The sequence below is a fragment of the Ambystoma mexicanum genome, chromosome 14, assembly GCF_040938575.1.
Source record: "Ambystoma mexicanum isolate Mex_15411 chromosome 14, UKY_AmexF1_1, whole genome shotgun sequence".
NCBI lineage: Eukaryota > Metazoa > Chordata > Amphibia > Caudata > Ambystomatidae > Ambystoma > Ambystoma mexicanum.
Window position 1 is genome coordinate 624,452,990 of NC_090940.1, and position 17,385 is coordinate 624,470,374.

Sequence of the window (17,385 nt, forward strand, 5' to 3'; positions counted from 1 at the left end):
TTTCATCCAAATTGACTTTTAAGTCCATAATATTCTTATTCTTTTTAGTCTTAAAATGTCAAACTTTACAATATTCCATTATTACGGAATGGTCATTAGGGAAATTATTCTGAGTATTTTCCCATTCTTCCTGACCTGATCCTCTCACATAATCCCGCCCCCAGGGTCAGGATCAGGTAGCTGCTGCCTTTCTCTGGGCACATGAGAAGGGCTGCCGGCCAGGGTTTCTGGAATGATCATCTGATTCATCACATCTGCCTTAAACATCCTAATGACTACTAAGACTGGTGTACACTAAATCTGCCCCATAGCGTCAGATATAGTATCCCTCCCCCTTCATAGTCATGAGGCTAGGCTGGTGGCAGCTTTTTCTTCCACCTCATGGAAACCATTTTGACCCACCGCTCTATTCACAAAATGGAGCTTGTCATTGTTTTCTCAGAAGACCTGAGGGTCACGTGACTATAGATAATCCATCTTGTCAATCCAGTCCTGCCTGCAGATGCATGTCTGGGATAGTGTGGATTCCCGTTCTTTGTGGGAGAGCCCTTCCTTCGTACCTGGGGAATGCTTGGAAGGATGGTCAGCAATTGGCAGACTACCTCTGTTTGAATGATGCACGTGTGTGATAGGGTGAAATGTTCACTCGCTGCTTCCCGATGAGGAAGAAAATCCGATCCCTTACCAACTCACCTTGTTTACTGCTGGAACTGTGTACCTGCACTCCTGGAAAGCCTGCTGCCAGGAGGAAGTACTAAAGCTCTGAACCAGCACTTGAGTTTCCACCAAATAACTTAGCCTCTCCAGGCACCCAGAAGAAACTGACTGCTGATCCAGCGGGGAAAAACCAGATCGACACCCCTTCTCAAAATCTGCCTCCCTAAAACGCCTTAATCTGGCTATGCAGGGATGCTCCGCAGCGGAAGCCCCTGCAATGCTGAGACCCTGAATACTCTCCATGCTTCTTGGAACAGAGTTTCTTCATTAAAAGACTCAGGCAGCACCTTAATCCAGTCATCTCCATCTGGGGAGCTCTGGGAGCTTGCGCTGCTCTTTTTCTTTTTCAACCACACGGCCGAACTCTCCATTCGGTCCGTCTTCCATGGATGACTTTGCTTCAATATGACTCTGTGAGCAAATCTTGAACAATCGTCCTTCTCGAGCTGAGCCACCCTTGCAAAGTAAATCCTGAGACCAAGGACAATATAGGAACACTGCATCTCTGACTACCACTGACCGCAGCTTTTTCATCTTTCTGCTTCTCTGGCTCGGATCCCTTGACCGGGGAGACGCTGAATCTTCCATCATTCCTCCCAAGAGTCTTGGATTCCCTCCTCCACCAGTGTATCATCCCTGGAAGCCTCAGCCTCAGTGTTCACCAATGAATGTGCACAGTGACCACTTCTGTAAACCGCATAAATGCAGCAGAATTGAGTCTACGATGGGATATAGCTCCCCTTTCTATCCGTACTGCTGGCAAGCCTTTTCCTCAGCTGCACTCCATCTGGGGACCCCCGGCTTCCACACCAAGGGTCTCTAGTGGCCTGAACTACCGGGTCTAAGGAACATCTCCTAAAAGGGCACCAGGATGATAAGTGTTTCCTACTGGACACTCTTAGCAGGTACCACCCCACCTGTGCCCCCAGCCCTGGTATTTTTGGGTCTCCTGACAGGGGTCCATATCCACAATCAACAGAATTGTACAAAAATGTCGACCTGGGAATTGCGGCTGCCAAAAATGCCGACTTTTATTTAACCCCCCCCCCCCCCCACCTCCTACACCACATATATAAGTAGGGGGGTTTAGAGTATAATATTAATATGGGGGTGCTGCAGGGGGTGTCCCCCCCGCATATATATGTGGTGTAAAGGGTTAAAAAAAAGTCTGCATTTTCGGCCGACGAAATAATCACATAGATCCAAATCAACTGGTGGTAAATCAAGGTTCTTTCTCAAGCCTGTCTAAGCTTATGCTCTTAGACTCTTGGTCAAGCATTATTACGACACTGCCTTCAACACTACCAAAATATTCTTTTCACCAATTGTGAAGGCTTTTTCAAACTGTGTCTTTTCTGGGCCCTCTTCTTCGATGTCTTAACTGCCCTCCTAGTCTTGGTTTAGGATTCTTTCCCTCTTGCCACTCATTCCTAGCCCTCTTCTTTACTTTTCCTATGGCTTTCCTCTGCCTTTGTCCCTCTTTTTCCAGGGGTGTTCCCCCACCTCTCCTACTGTCTGCTTCAACTCTTCCAATCTATGACCTTCATCCTCAAGACTCTTTCTCCCTCCCCTCTATGCTTCCCTTACTCCTCTCTACCTCTGCCCCCTCTTCTGCATTACCTCCGCTACTCTCACCATCTGTTATCCAGACTTTCTTTTTTCTTATCCATCTCAAATTATCTTTCTGCCGCTCCATGACGCTCTACTCTATTACTACAACCCTGCACTCTGGATTGCATAGCGCATCGCCAGGACCTCTGGTCGCTGAGGTTAGAAAGTGTAGGTCCACCATCTTGGAAGTATTGTGGCTGTCGCCCTCCAGGTGCTGATTCTCCTCAAAGTTTGCCTTTTTTCCCCCGATATGATTTTGAATCGTGCTTGGCCCTCGTGCCCATGTTAATAGTTATGTGTAGAACCCGGGGCATTATCCTTCAGCAATGCCCATGAACTTAAAAACATGGCTGCTGGGACGCAAACATTGTGAGAAACTAGCTCTCGCCCCTGATGCGAAAAATAGTAAGACAACTGCAAATAAGCCCTTCCCACACGGAGAAGCAGAGTGGGCTACAGTGGGCATGAGGTTGCGGCACCCACTGTGAGTGAGCACGAGCGGAGGGTCGCTGCGGTAGAGCCAATGCATCCTATCTACTGGTGTGGAGCATGAAACCGAGCTCTGGCGGCCCCTGCCTGGGACCCTGAGCTGGCCGCGTGGCTTGCAAAGTGGAGCAAAAGGAAGCTGACAGGGGTGTCAGGTGGCTGGCTACGTGAAGGAGCGGCTCCTGGTGCGGAGCGGGAGTAGCAGCGAGGCAGGATGACCATAGTGACACAGCGGCCTCTGGGCGAGACACGGAGTGGCCAGCGGTGGTGCTGGGGAGTGAGGCTACAGGAGGTCTGCCACACTGGAGGGCACAAGCATGAGAAGCAGGGCCTGGTTGTGTAGGGGGCCTGTGTGGGTGGAGAGCTGTGCTCATCTTCCATCCCACCCCCATGCAGAGGGCTTGGATAACTCTGAGAGGACAGCTCGGCGAACGGGTTCATTACCCTACCTTCAGGTTAGGAGGGGGCAGTCCTTGCTCCTTCAGCAGTAAGCAGGGGTGACGGGGCGTGGACCCCCCCAGAGTCTCTGTGAGGGACCAGGTGCAGGGAAGGATACACCCCCAAGAGAGTGGGGGAACCGGGAGCCAGCGCGGGGCGAGGCCCCCCTTACAGCTCCAACACAAGTTAACGGATCCCAGAGGATAAGAGGCAGCACGAGGATGTGGGGTCAGGAGATCAGCCACTAGATAAAGACTCTGTGGGAATTTGGTGAGCCATTGAAACACCAGACCGCGCTGAGGACTGGCGAGCTGATAACCAGTGCAATCCCTTAGAGGGAGGTGGGGGTGCCAGCTGAAAGTCTGCGGTGGCCCCTGGCAAAGTCTGCGGTGGGTCCTTCAGGTGAGGGTGAAGGGGGTCCACCTCAATCTAGAGGGCACCACGTGAAGAGGTTGGTGCAGAAGAGGAGCGTGCAGGCTCCATTGAACACCGGGCAAGAGGAAGGAGCCAGGGGTCCTTCTAGCACTTCAACCACAGATGTCGAGAAGCAAAAATAAAGATACAAAGGATGTCAATCCCACCCCCCAAGCCTGCAAAAAAGTCACAAGAAAGCAATCTACAGAAACTATGCCGCAAAGAGGCGGAGGCGGGTGCGACTAGTGGGCAGGGATCCCAGAGAGGGGAGGAGCCCGGGGGGCTGCCACCACCAATGGCAGGGCAGGCTGCTAGGAAGGAGATATTTCAACAGTGCTTCAATGAGTTCAGTGAAAAAGAAAATCATGGAACTCGTCCAATCACAATTGAGTATTATTGGAACAGAGCTGTCCCAGTCGCTGCAGGAGGTGAAAGGCAACATAGCAGACCTACGGGAGAGGACTGAGGTGGCCAAAACGCCATTCAGGAACTCACAGAAGATCAAAAGCTTGGTGGAACAACTCGCAAGGGTCACGCAGAACTTGGAGATTCAGAGTGAGGACCTGGAAAACCACTTGAGATGAGCCAATTTACAGATAAAGGGATTATCGGAGGGAGTGGTGAATAAGGACCTGCAGGAAATGGTTCAGAAGGTCTTTGCGGACCTTCTGGAAGTGGAGAACTGCTAAGAGGTTCCATTGGACTGGATCCATCGTGTGGGTTCCAAGAGGGGAGAACCGGGCGCCAGACCAAGGGATGTGGTGGTAGCGCTGCAGTAGTATGGTCATAAAGAGAAGATATGAATTGCTGCGGGAAGGGCAGGCCCTAGAAAGGTCAATGGGTCCAAAATCCAATTATATCAGGACTTGGCGCAGTCTACGCTGGTGAAAAGGAGACTGATGGCACGATTGTCGGGGTCCTGGTGCGGGCGCAGGTGAAATGCAAATGGACTTTACCTTTTTGCTTGCTGTTCTAATGGGAAGGACGGCAACATTGCATTACCTCTTGTGAGGAAGTGCTGAGGATCTTCAACTTGGAGGAGGAGGTGGCCACGCAACAGGAATGTAGGACAGTGTGGGAAACCCATCAAGAGGAAGCAGTAGGAATGGACAATGGTCCTGGCCGCAGACCACAAGAAGAGGGCTCGGAGTGGCCCGGAAAGGCTGGCACATGAGGAGTCACCCCAGAGGGGGATCATGATCAGTCCACTGGGGGGTTCCCTGAGCTTGGGGTGAGGTTGAGGGGTGCTTGCGTTGGGTGAGACACCTGCTTCGTGGCATGGTAGGAAGAGGTGAGGCGTGCTGGGGGCCTGGGGGGAAATGTTGTTCCGGCACTTGAAGTCACTTTTATGGGTCCTAGAAGGCCTGCACAGTTTATCTCTGGGTGGTCAGCGAGGCTCAACCCCAATGGCCTGTTGCTTGGGGTTTCGATAGGATGGTTGAGCATGACCAGAGATTATTGGCGGGGAGGGGGTGGACAGATGACTCCAATTGAGGACTTCAACCAGAATGGGAATGGGTAATAGAGACTTGTTTCGATTGCTTACACTCAACGTTCAGGGGCTAAACTCCCTGGTTAAGCAGAGGAAGGTTGGGCACTTTTTGGGATAGGAGAGGCCTGAAATCATGGCACTGCAAGACAACCACATTCGAAAAAGGGACAAGCATGAATTGAGGTTAAAAGGATATCCCCACATACTACAGATCAATGTTCAGGGGAAAACAGGAGGGCCCTCATAGCCATCAAAGAGTTGCCGGAATTGTACATTGTGGCTACGGAGGAAGACAAGGAAGGCAGATACATCTTTATAAAACTCCAGTCGTGGGGGAGGGAGCAGTACACAGTGGCATCTATATAAGCGCCAAACTCGGGACAGGATGGGTTCCGGCATTCTGTGCGGACGAAACTTGAGGTTTGAGGTAGGGCGTTTAATGGTAGCTGGGGATTTTGATTATAGTATGGGATCTGCATATACATAGGAGCGTGAAGATCTTTTCCGTTCAAGGGGCCCCTACTGCAAAACTGATTTCGCGATTGGCACAGTTGGGCCTAATGGACTCCTTGAAGGAGACTCAAAGAGGGGCATTGGGGTACACGTTATTATTCCCATGAATATAGGACTTTCTCAAGGACTGATTACATCTGGGTATCAAGCACATTACTGGGGCAAGTGCAGAAGGTAGACCTTGGGGTGATTTAACTGTATCCGACCACGCTCCCCTAACACTTACTGTACACCATGAGAGGATCGGGTCCGGTTTATGGCAGTAGAAATTCCCTAACCATATATTTAGGGCGATATGCGAGGGAATATTAGGGAATATTTCAAAATAAATAGAACTCCGGAATTGCAGGCACACATGGTTAGGGACACTTCTAAGGCAACCATAAAGGGGGAGTTAATCGCTAAAAGAAGTACAGCAGGAGAAACTAATTATGAAGCTTCAGACTGACTAAGAAACCCAACTAAAGGGGGGTAATGGCTAGAATGGTCACAGATTCTGGAGTGGCGTTCAGGAAAGAATGCAGACATATTAATGGTCAGCTGGAGGTTATTCAAACTAGGCGAGCCGAAAAATCCCTGTTGTACCTGCGGCAAGGTTTTATATTATGGCAAATAAAGCGGATCGTCTGCTAGCGCAACAGGTGAGGAAGAAAGAGGTATTTGGACGAACCTCCAAATTAAAACAGGGCAATGGACGTCGGCTCCTCTTCGAGTGATATCAGAGAAGCATTTTTAGTCCGCTCCATATTCTTCATTCCCCCTTGGCTACAAGCACCAAGACTTGTATCTCTTGCAATGCCTGCTACAGAAGGTCACGCCAGGAGAAAGAGAGAGGAGCTGGAGGGAGATATTACACCTGAGGAAGTAAGGGCAATGATTTTATCCCTACCTGTAAATAAGGCCCCAGGCCCGAATGGCTTCCTAGCGACCTTTTATAAAACATTCAAGGAAGCATGTTGTGTCTCTCTTTAATTCCTTTGGGGTCTCAGGACAGATTGCTCAGACTATGGAGGAGGCAAAAGTTGTGTTGCTGCCTAGGCCCAATAAGGATAAAATACAGTGTAGGTCCTACCGGCCTATTGCCCTTATTAACATAGATGCAAAGCTATATACCAAAATTCTGGGAACCAGAGCGGAAAACATACTCCTTAATCTGGTTGACCCTGATTGTAAAGACTGGATGGGGGTGTCTGTACTCCTGCTCTCTATATGGTAGAGGAGAGGCACAGAGGACCCCAGCCAAGATTCTCTATTGTTGGTAGCAATGGACAAGCAATCAAGGCCTAGCTTCTCAGCTGGTGATACAGGCTGGTTCTTAAGTACAGAGAGTCCCCAAGCGCCCACACAGGAATGTCCATCCACTGTATTAGTGAAAACAGTCTTTATATAATTAACGTTCAAGGTTATATACACAATCACAATAACTCACTTTGTGCTCAGTTAATCTTCAATGGCAAATATATATACAGTTCTAAGTGGTACCACAATTATTATCAGATTTCATTAAAATGCATCAACTGTACTCTGGTCAAATGTCACACAAATCAATTAATAAAGGTAACCAACAATAGACACAGGAGGAAAGCAGTTGGTTAGAACAAATGGCAGAATACTGGCCTCTACCACTAGACACAGTTCTGTGTGGAGATCCCCCCCGCCCCCCCACCTGGGCAACCTGTAAAATAAAGATCTACCACAAGCCCAGTCCATATATTATTCAATGAGTCTTATTTCCTTCTAAAGTGTTCTACAACCCCAATGTACCTGGAATCGTAGTTTTCGACGATGGGTCGTCGACAAATCCTTCTTGAGCAGCTCCCTTTCAGGCAGGAGCCACGGATCATCGAGATCCCTTGAAGAAACGGTGAACCACGGCGTGGAGGCAGCAGCTTCGGTCCTGACGGTGCTCGTCAACGACGTGCCGAAGACGTCCTGCAAGGATGAGGCATGCGGGGCATCTCGATGTCAGTAGTTAATGATTGCAAAGAGTTGGTTAAGAACTGTGGCCCAGCAAGGGCAATGAGTCGTCCAGTGTCGCTACGGTCTTTAAGTGGCGGGAAACACACTGCTCCCCAGCGCGTCGACGGCCTGGCCTTCTCTGGCGGGATAAGGTGGTCGGCTGTGCGGACGAGCGTGTCCGGGAATCAAAAGTCTTAATCTATGGAGCGTTGTGGCTCAGATCATCAACGGCACGGCATCAAGCAGTCCCCGCTTCTGGGCAACTAACTTCGACGGGCCTCCAGCGGTTATAGCAAACCTGCGAACCCTGGTCGATGACTGTGGATCGCTGTCCGGTGCTTCTTTGTTTCTCGGCGGCAGTCCCCGTCTCCGGCTGACAGTCTTTCGTAGGCTTACTTCCAGGGCACTTCTGCGAAGGTTAGCAGTGCACGATGGTCCCTCATAGCTCGGGAAGAGGGCGCCTAACCAGGTCCTCTCTGGATCAGTCCATGGAGACACAGCAGCTTTCAGGTCGACGGAAGTAGAGCAGCAGCACTACTTCTCTTCCAGCAGGGCTTCAATGTCAGTTTCAACTCCAGCTTCTGAACGAATTCTAGCAGTGAGAGGCCTCCAGATATACTGTAGATCTCCCTTTCATTCTGCTGGGTCACACTCAGACAACCAATCACTCAGAAGGGCATTCAGGCAGTCAGCCAAGCAGGTGCAGGGTGCATTCAGGCCATTTTTCTCCATCCAGACACTCGCAACACAGAATGTGGATTCGGACAAGTACCACGCCATTCAACACTATACACTGCATTCATACCAGTTTTGGGCAGGGCTGTCTCAGTCATTGTGTCAAACACCAGATACTAGACATCCACAACACAGAATGCGTATTTGTCACACACTCCATTCACCCAGGTCCCACGCACAGGCGTACCCACAACATAAGGTCGTTGGGAAGGCTCCAGCCAGTCTGGTCGGCACTTCCCCACACTACAATATATGGAACTTCCACACAACAGTCAGTCAGGGGGAAGGGACAGTCGGGGCTTCCCGGGACTTCTGGAAAACCAATTTAACAGGTGATGTAAGGCAAGAGGCCACGGTGGCCATCTTGTTTCCATCAGGAATCTACTTATTCCCATGACAGGGCTTGGGCATCCCAAAATGGAGGATACTCAGAGCTCCTGTCAAATTCAGCACAGAGCTGCCACCAGCCCGTACCCTGCTCTGTGGGCCACACACAGGTGCCCAAAAACATACACTAGGGGCACAGGGTTGTACCCCAACCCATGGCTGCCATAAGGGTATCCCATGGGTCTGTACATCAAACCGAAAGAGAGCTGCACCGCCAGGAGTCCCACATGAACTCCTGCGCTGAAAACATGACCGAACACATGATAAAAAGCAGTAAAGGACAAGGATACGGAGGCCCTGGCCCTCCGATGCATTTCCAGCATCACACTAATCAATCGGGATTAATTAGGTACAGGCAAACATTTGACAATACGAGACGGGTCTGCCACTTAATTGAGCAAGTCAATAAAGCCAAAACTCTGGTGCTTATACTTGCCTTAGAAGGCATTTGAACGTGTAGAATGGTCCTTTTTATTTCACACAATGGAAGTCATAGGTTTTGGGTCAACATTTTTGCAGTTGGTCCGGGCCAACTATCAGTCACCTAAATTGCGTTTTGGCTATAAATGGGCAACTCGCTCAGGGGATCAAGGTTTCCCATGGCACTCTATTGGCAAGCATGCAAGCGGGTCTGTGCATCAGGGAAATCACATTTGGAGGCGAAGAGCATAACGTGATGGCCTTTGCAAGTGATCGGCTTCTCATGATCACTGGCCCAGATGCATCGCTAGCGGCGGTATCCATAGAGCTCAGGGAGTTTGGTTCTGTAGCAGGTTTAAAAATCAACGGCCACAAGTCTGAACTGATGGATCTATCTTGGACGGAGGCTCAGACACAGTGTACACGCGACTCGCATCTATACATAAAGGTGCACAAGAGTCTCCGATACTTGGCGTTGCAGATTACCAAGTCTCTTGACTCCCTGTACCTGGCCAATTACCCTCCTTTATTGGAGAAGAATAAGCAGTGGCTAATTGAATGGTGGCCTCTGTCCATATTGTGTATGGGGACGATAAATCTTCTTAAAATGGTGATCCTTCCTAAGGTGCTATATTATTTTCAGGCCCTACAGGTACTGCAGACCTTTATCAAGGCCTTGCATAAAATGGTGGGGTCCTTCATTTGGAACTGAGGGTGGCTTTGAAAACGCTAATGGCACCCACTCAAAAGGGTGGGATGGGGTACCGAACTTCCACCTTTACTATCTGGCGGCTCATGTGCGAGTTATCCAGGAGTGGTTTAGGGGGAACCAAAACAAGATATGGTAGAGGATGGACAGAACCGTATCAAGTAGGCCCTTGGTTGAAGTTCTCTTGCGCCCAAAAGCAGACAGACCCAAAAATATGTATCGGAGTACGATCACAGCTCTGGTTGGGGATACATGGGACTATTTGGTGCGACAAGTGGGCTTGGTGACTTTTCCCCCTCTGCTGTCGCCCTTATTTTGCAATCCTCCGCTCCAGTCCGGGGGGGCGGGAACACTGGGCCTTTGCTCGCTGGGAGGAGGCGGGGTGTCGGAAACTGAGGGACATGGTGGAGGGCCAGGATATTAGGACGTTCCACAAATGTAAGCAGCAGTTTGTGCTGGGGGAGGAGAAGAGATTTAGGTTTTCCCAATTGAGGCACTGGCGAATGGCTCCTGCGAACGAGCAGACAGCGACCAGGGAGCTCACCCCTTTTGAAAATATGTGACAACCAACTCTGGGGACCACCATATGATGGCGGCACTATGCAAGCTATTCTCTGACTTCCAGGGTCATCTGCAGTGGGCAGAGATGAAGCAGTGGGAGGGTTCCTTGGGTCACTCAATTGAGGGGGAGCAGTGGAGTAGGCTATGGCAGAGCATACCTACACTTACGAGGGCACTCCAGATCTGTGAAATGTGGGTAAAGGTAATGTTGTAATGGCACCTCACCCCAGAAAAACTGCATCAATATTATCCGGCAGTGTCTAATGTTGGTTGGCGGGGTGTGGAGAGATTGGATCATGAGGTCACATTTGGTGGGTGTGTCCGGTCCGTCCGCCTTTTTGGGATACAGTAAACACAACTATGAAAGCCATCTTCGGGTCCCAGATTCACAGAGACTTCGAGGAGGCAATGTTGGGGATGCGTGATGTCTTGGAGATCCTCCCGGCGAAGGCACATAGAAAGGCCTACGTGATCCTCCGCATTGCAGCTCTGTTATTGGTGGCCCAAACATGTAAAAGATGCAGGGTCCTCGTGGAGCAGGAATGGATCGCAAAGATTTGGCATTTTGTGTCATTAGAATGGGTGACATATGCGATCCAGGTGTCTGCAAAAATTCAAGGCAGACAGGGACGTGGTTTTGGGGTTCCTCCACAATGACTATCGTGAGAGCTTGTGCCCACAGAGAATTCGGGTGTTGGACCTGGTTTGAAGTGGTCTGCTGGTGGGGGATTGGAGGAGTCATGACAATGTCCACTGGTTTGCAGCTGTTGGGGCAGGGGGGGCACAGCGGGGTTCATGTTGTATTTGATGGAAATGCCAATAAAGTACATTTATTAAAAAAAGTGGGTCCAAGAGCAGCTTGCTTCTTATTCATTATTTGTAATTTCATCATTGCATTTATAATTTCCAGGCAGGCATAGTGTTCTCAGGGCAGCGGGAGATCTCTTATACACAAAGCTAGGGATGGGATGAGGGATAGCGGGGAACCCCCCACTCTGTATACCACTGCTGGGGTGTGTATCATGTAGCAGGTGGCAGTCTGCCTCCACGACCCGCCCACTCCATCCCCTAGCCTCACACACGTGACCTCGTCCCACTGCTCTGTTTTCCACTGCCTAGCATAGCTTAGGTTCTTTATTGTACGGCCATTATGTACAGGGGTGTTGAACTGTCTAGTTTGCTTAGTACTGCTGTTTGAAGTAGCTCTAAATCTTTGAACGACTTGTGGAGTCCTTTGCCAATGCCTTTCATTCTGGTTTCAATAGGCTGGTATGAGCCCAGTTGAGCTACTGGTTTGTGTACTCTCATTACTTTCTCTGGGAGCGTCTAAGAAAGTGTGGCCCACTGAACTTTGATGAATCTAGCAATGTCACTACTATTTTCCCTGGGAGTCTCTCCCCATATGGCATAGGAAGGGCAGCCGTTACCTGATCCTGACCCTGGGGGTGGCTGCTCGAGGCTAACACCATGTGGGGAAGACAATCCTAATGGAAGTAAAGTGGACTCACTAGATGGAACGTGGTATTCAGTCAAAGGACCTTAAACCACCGTCCTGTAATCCTAAAAACAATCTGTCCTCTAATAGACACATAAATTGTATCCCTCTTACCATTTTCCCTATAACATACTGGGACGACGAAGAATAAGAGTCACCTCAATAAGTACTGTGAAGAGGGAGAGGAATGGATGAATGATGATCGGTTCTAATGGAAACCACTGTGATCATTCCTAATGACTATTATTGGTCTAGTCTTTCCCTAAATCCTATTGGCCAGAGCCGGTATAAAAGCAAGGAAAGACTCAAGAAGTGTGAGAGAAGCCCTCCCTGGGCAAACCATGTGGAAGGAGTGAAGCTAGTCCAGATCAGTCTGAAGAGGGAAGACTGGGATACTTACTAGGGAGCTGTGGAATCAGCAGTGGAATCCCTGACAGAGGCAAGGAGGAGAGATTGGCCAGCAGAAGGAGACGTTGCTGCCCAGCTGAACAGGGGAGCTGGGGCTCACAGCCTGCTTAATCTGCACAGACCACAGGAGAGACTGGTCCAGCAGAGGGAGAGATAGCCAGCCCGCTGAGGAGGAAAGCTATGGCTCCCAGTCTACTGAGTTCACCAGAGTGGCAGGAGAGTTTGTTTCCTTACCCCGCAGGGTGACCTATTAACTGAAGAAGTTAAGAAAACTATAACATTGTGAACTTTGAACAAAAGTGTATAAAGAGAATGAATGGCCCCTGAGAGAAAAGTGCCTTTCAAACTAGAAGTAAAGAGATACCTTGGGGAAGGGAGCAAGATCCTTAACCTACATAAACACTCTAAGGGGAGAGAGAAAGTCTTCTTGGAAACTTGGTGATTCTTTTGAAACTGGAGGTTATATGAAAAGAACCTAGGGAAGGAGGTTCTCCCTAGAACGAAGAACTTTTGTCCATAAGGAAAAATCTTTTTGTTGAATTTTGAAATCTTTTGTTGAACTTTGACCATTTTGAACACTTGAAGACAAGGAACATTACTTTGCACCTTAGTTTATTTTGTTAAAGTATGAGGAACAGAATAGAACTTTGGACACTGGACAGTTTTGTTTTAGACATTCTGACTTTGACAGAACCTTAGTTCTGCTATTTGATAGGAAAACACCTTTAGAGCAGGGACAGCGAGGCATTTCCCCAACACCCCTTTTCTTTAATAAACGTCTTTAGCCGAAATATGAACCCCCTGTGTCTGAGTCTCATTCCTGGCTTCTCACAGAACACAATGTCTGGATGGCCACACTGGTTCCACACCCAAGATCCACCCCCATCCCACCAAGACCTGCATTAGGTTGTCTAGTTTCGTTTTTGGGACTTAATGAAGGCAACCAAGGGACACCCATATGCACTGAAAAACAGTGGGCAGGCTTGTAGCAGACGGTATGTATTTGCTGCCTTTTTGGCAGTGTTCTTTCCTCCATTTGAATTTGTTTGAGTAAAAACTATTGGATCAATTTCATGGGTATATCCACGAGTAGTAGACTACAGCACATTAATGTTGCAGCCAGAGGATAATGTGAGAAACCAGAAGGTGTCTCACTCAACAGTCCTCGGGGATCTGTCATCCAGGTGGCTGGGGCACAGCGATCGATATTTGATCCGGAACCCAGGGGTGGACCAGTGCAGGAGGATCACCTGGATGGGGGCTCCTTGGGTAGTGGGTGTGGGATACCTAATGGTGAGACACAGTATCCCCCTTCCTTTTGAATCTTTACTCCCTCTTTCCCGATCAAGTACATGTGTTTGGTAACTCCCCCCTTCCCTGCACGAACACACATACATTCCCTTTACACACTGGGGAAAGACAGACTCGAACATGTCCCGGTGCTGTGTCAGGCAATTGCCTGGAACAACTTGCATTTGAATCCCCTTTACCTTCCCCACCTAGATAAGGCAGAGCACAGGAACACACTTCGAACAAGGCAAGGAACGAGACAAAGCACATGAAGGAGCAGCCTATTACAGATTGCAGCGAATCAAGGAAGCCCAATGGAAATTTGTAGAACAAAGCCAAGGAGGGAGGGCCCTTGGGCCGTTTAACAAGTAATCGCTGGGCTGTTGAAAACACAGAATCAGCACATGTGAGGCGGAGAAGTGAGGCCAGAGAATCCTGTTTTGCGTGTCTGCGATACCAGATGCTCTCCTGCCTGAGATTAGTCGAGTCGGGAGGGAAGTGCAGCTGCCGCTGTTTCCACCTTGACTCGATGAAAACAACTGTGTGAAACAAGGTTGCGGGCAGGACAAAGTGTCCTATTGTTTGCAGTTTTACGCTCTCATCCACGAAGTTTCCGTGGGCCTGGGACGAAAAGGGCAAGATCATTTCTCTCCTCAGCACCCACTGGATTCCTGCCCCCTTTCCCCTTCTCTTGAACTGCCGCATCGTAACCGTCTCGTCGTGCTGTCTGTTGTACTCGTCCTGTACACTCTTATTCCAGTTTTTATCCCTGTGGGGGGGGGGGCTGTCAGGTGTGTGTGAGATCTAAGTCAATTGCCTGACCCTTGTGTGGGGACATGTCAGGTCAACAGGTTTTACATTATTCCACTGTCTAAAGGTGTTCGTATCAGAAAGGGGGCAAGTTCGAGAGTTCGAGTATCCTACGGGATTAGATGGGGAAGGTTTGTGAAATGGACGAGAATGACCCGGATGAAGAACAGAACGTAGGGGATTGTGAGAACGGTAGTATTCTTTCATAGTATATTGGGTTTCTGGAAGATGACAATCAGAGGGACGGATTTGGTAGGGTTTGCGGGGTAAGCAAGAACAGTTGGGATCATGACATGAATAAAGGGGATTTTGGGAATTGTGGTGTTTTTTGTCTGATCCGGTTGGGATTGCGGAAAATAATAATCAGAAGGAGGGGGAAACGAATTACTAGGAGTATTCAGGCAGGAACCAGAAAAACAAACATACTGTGAAGGATGGTTTCTGAGTGTACCATGGTTTGGGGCCTTGGGGGATTGGTTATGTACGGAAGGGTTGTTGGATCTAAATAAGGGAGGTCTTTTAGGTGAAAGAGAGGTTGAGTTGGTGCAACCTATAAATGCTTCAGGAAGCTTGTCTTCCTCGTCCCTTTTTTCGGCATAATACCATGTCTCTCCTGGGGCGTTCTCCTGAGCATAACCCTGCGTACCCCTATCCAGGTGATCCTCCCTCGCTTGTCCACCCCCAGGGTTGGGATCTGAGAGCGCCAGCCCTCCCTGTCCTCTGAGGAAGAACACCCTCAGGTTTCTCACAAAACCAACTATCCAGCCATCCTGACATATTGTTTCATGACACACCTTTTGTTATCTACATCATTTTCCACACTGTTTATTGTTTAGAAGTAGGCATTGGCAATAGTTTATTTTAGTATAGGCCTTTTATTTTGATGAAAACACTACTATGACTGCGTTATCTTTATTTTGATGGTCGTAGCTTGCTCCCATCCTTAGATATAGGTTTAGATAGGCGTTTTTCCAACTCCCTTAAAGTTCAATAAACACCCTTGAACTGTGAGCACTTGTCTGTCTTCACTGTTTGATACCATGCCTTACTTACAGTATCCAGTGAAAATGTTGCAAAACAAAATGTGGTCCGCGTGAAGGTTGTGGTGAAAATACCTATGCAGTGAAAAGGTTTCCAAGCAGAAAGTCAAAAAATGCAACTAAAAAGTAACCATAAATGCAGTGCTGTTAAGTGTTAGGGTTAAGGAGGGTGTAGTGGGTATTTGGTGGACTTGTTTAGGTTTAGGATAGGGGTTAGGGTAAGGATGAGGGTTAGAATTAGAGTAAGCGTCGGGGTGATTGTGGCAGGGTGGATATGTTGGGGTTGGGTTAGTCGTCGGGGTATTAGGGTAGTGGTTATGGTAAGGCTAAGGTGATTAGAGTAATAGTTTGGGTAAGTGATAAAGGGATAGCCAGGTTGGAGAGGCTGGTGATGTTGGCATAAGGGTTACGATACAATCTAATAGTTGGGGTAAAGTAAGCATTAAGATAAATGTTAGAGTTGCAGTTGGGGTAAGGCTAAGGTTAGGATTAGGGCAAGAGCTATGTAATTTGTGGCAAGCTGGTGATGGGTTTGTAGTTGGGTTCGCTGTTCATCTATTTATTTGGTGCTTTGCATTGAGTAATATGCAATGGGTTGTAATTGGAGTTAGGGTAAGGTTTAGTAATGGATTAAGGGTTATTTTGGAGGTTTTATTCGAGGTTTGGGTCATTGTTCGGGTTACAGCCTTTTTACGTTTTACTTTTGTGAACTTAAAAATAGCTTTTGGATAACCTTATTACTAACAACATTTTCACGCATTGCATTGCTTGAAATGAATGGCTACATTTTTTTAAACTACTTTTTCCTGGGGACATTTTCACATATAATCATTATTATTACATTGGTTTATAATTTTAATCTTTGACTTTGATTACAGCAAGTATGATATTTGCCATATGATTTTAAAAATCTGTTCTGTTTTTGCAGCCCGCGAGCTGATATCCTCTGAGTATTACATCTGGAATTCCAAAGCTCCGGCACCACTTGTGTGTAGATCTATGTTTTTGTGATGCCCTCATTGCAAGACCCAATTGCACTAAAATAAAAATGATCTAAATGGAGCAAATGTTAAGAGTTCTTGTTCTTGTTTTGTGATCTTTCCTTTAAGTTATGTTGGCACTTGTATGCTGGGTAAAATGCATGACAAAATGAGTTTGTGCAAATTTCCAGCTTACTCTTAATATTGAAGGTATACGCAATGAAAGAAACACTGGCTTCTGCAGCGTTAAGAGTAGTGCACACATACCTTTGCCACGCAAAGCCTGGAGGAGAGGCTCCTCTTAGCCTCCCCAACATCGGGCCTGGCAAACAAAGTGGGAAGTCTGAGCTGCGTAGAGAAACACATTTGTCCCTTCTTTGCCTCAAAGCCCAGCTCCGCCAATGCAAATTCAGTAGTCTTTTCACCTCGCTTCAACCGAAGCTGAGCGTTGCTCCTTTGTATCAAGTTATTCTAGAGCAGTGGTCTTCAAACTTTTTTGGCCAGGGCCCCCCTGAGCAAAATTTGGGCAGGTCGGGACCCCCCAGAAATGCCAAATGGACAGTATATATTGCGCGCCGTCACCTGCTCCCATCAAAGTCGCTGGGCTCCCTCATCCCACTCCTACCCAGTCGCTGGTCTCTCCCCACCCCATCACACACCCAGGGCTCTCCCCACTCTGCTCCCATCACTATCCCATGGTTCCCGCCCATTGTGCTCCCACCATAGTCCCTCGGTTCCCCCATCCCGTTCCCAACACAGTCTGAGGGCCAGTGGCGGCTGGTGAATCTTTTTTAAGTGGAGGGGCATTAAGGGGAGGTTCGGGGGGGTTTCCCCCTGTGAATTTTTTTTTAAATAATAGGTTAAAATGTTGCATTGTAGAGCATACTTTTAACAAAAAATAGGTAAATAGCCAAACAGTT

The 17,385-nt window shown here is 48.4% G+C and overlaps 1 protein-coding gene across 1 annotated transcript in view; it reads left to right on the forward strand.

Moving 5' to 3' along the window:
• The window catches only part of AP5M1 (adaptor related protein complex 5 subunit mu 1), a 100,595-nt gene extending 84,043 nt beyond the window's left edge, over positions 1 to 16,552 (forward strand). Inside the window, exon 8 of the mRNA XM_069638077.1 lies at positions 16,414 to 16,552. Within this exon, the coding sequence (XP_069494178.1) occupies positions 16,414 to 16,496 (83 nt within the window). The 3' untranslated portion in view covers positions 16,497 to 16,552. The remainder of the gene's footprint in view (positions 1 to 16,413) is intronic.
• Positions 16,553 to 17,385: the final 833 nt, after the last annotated feature.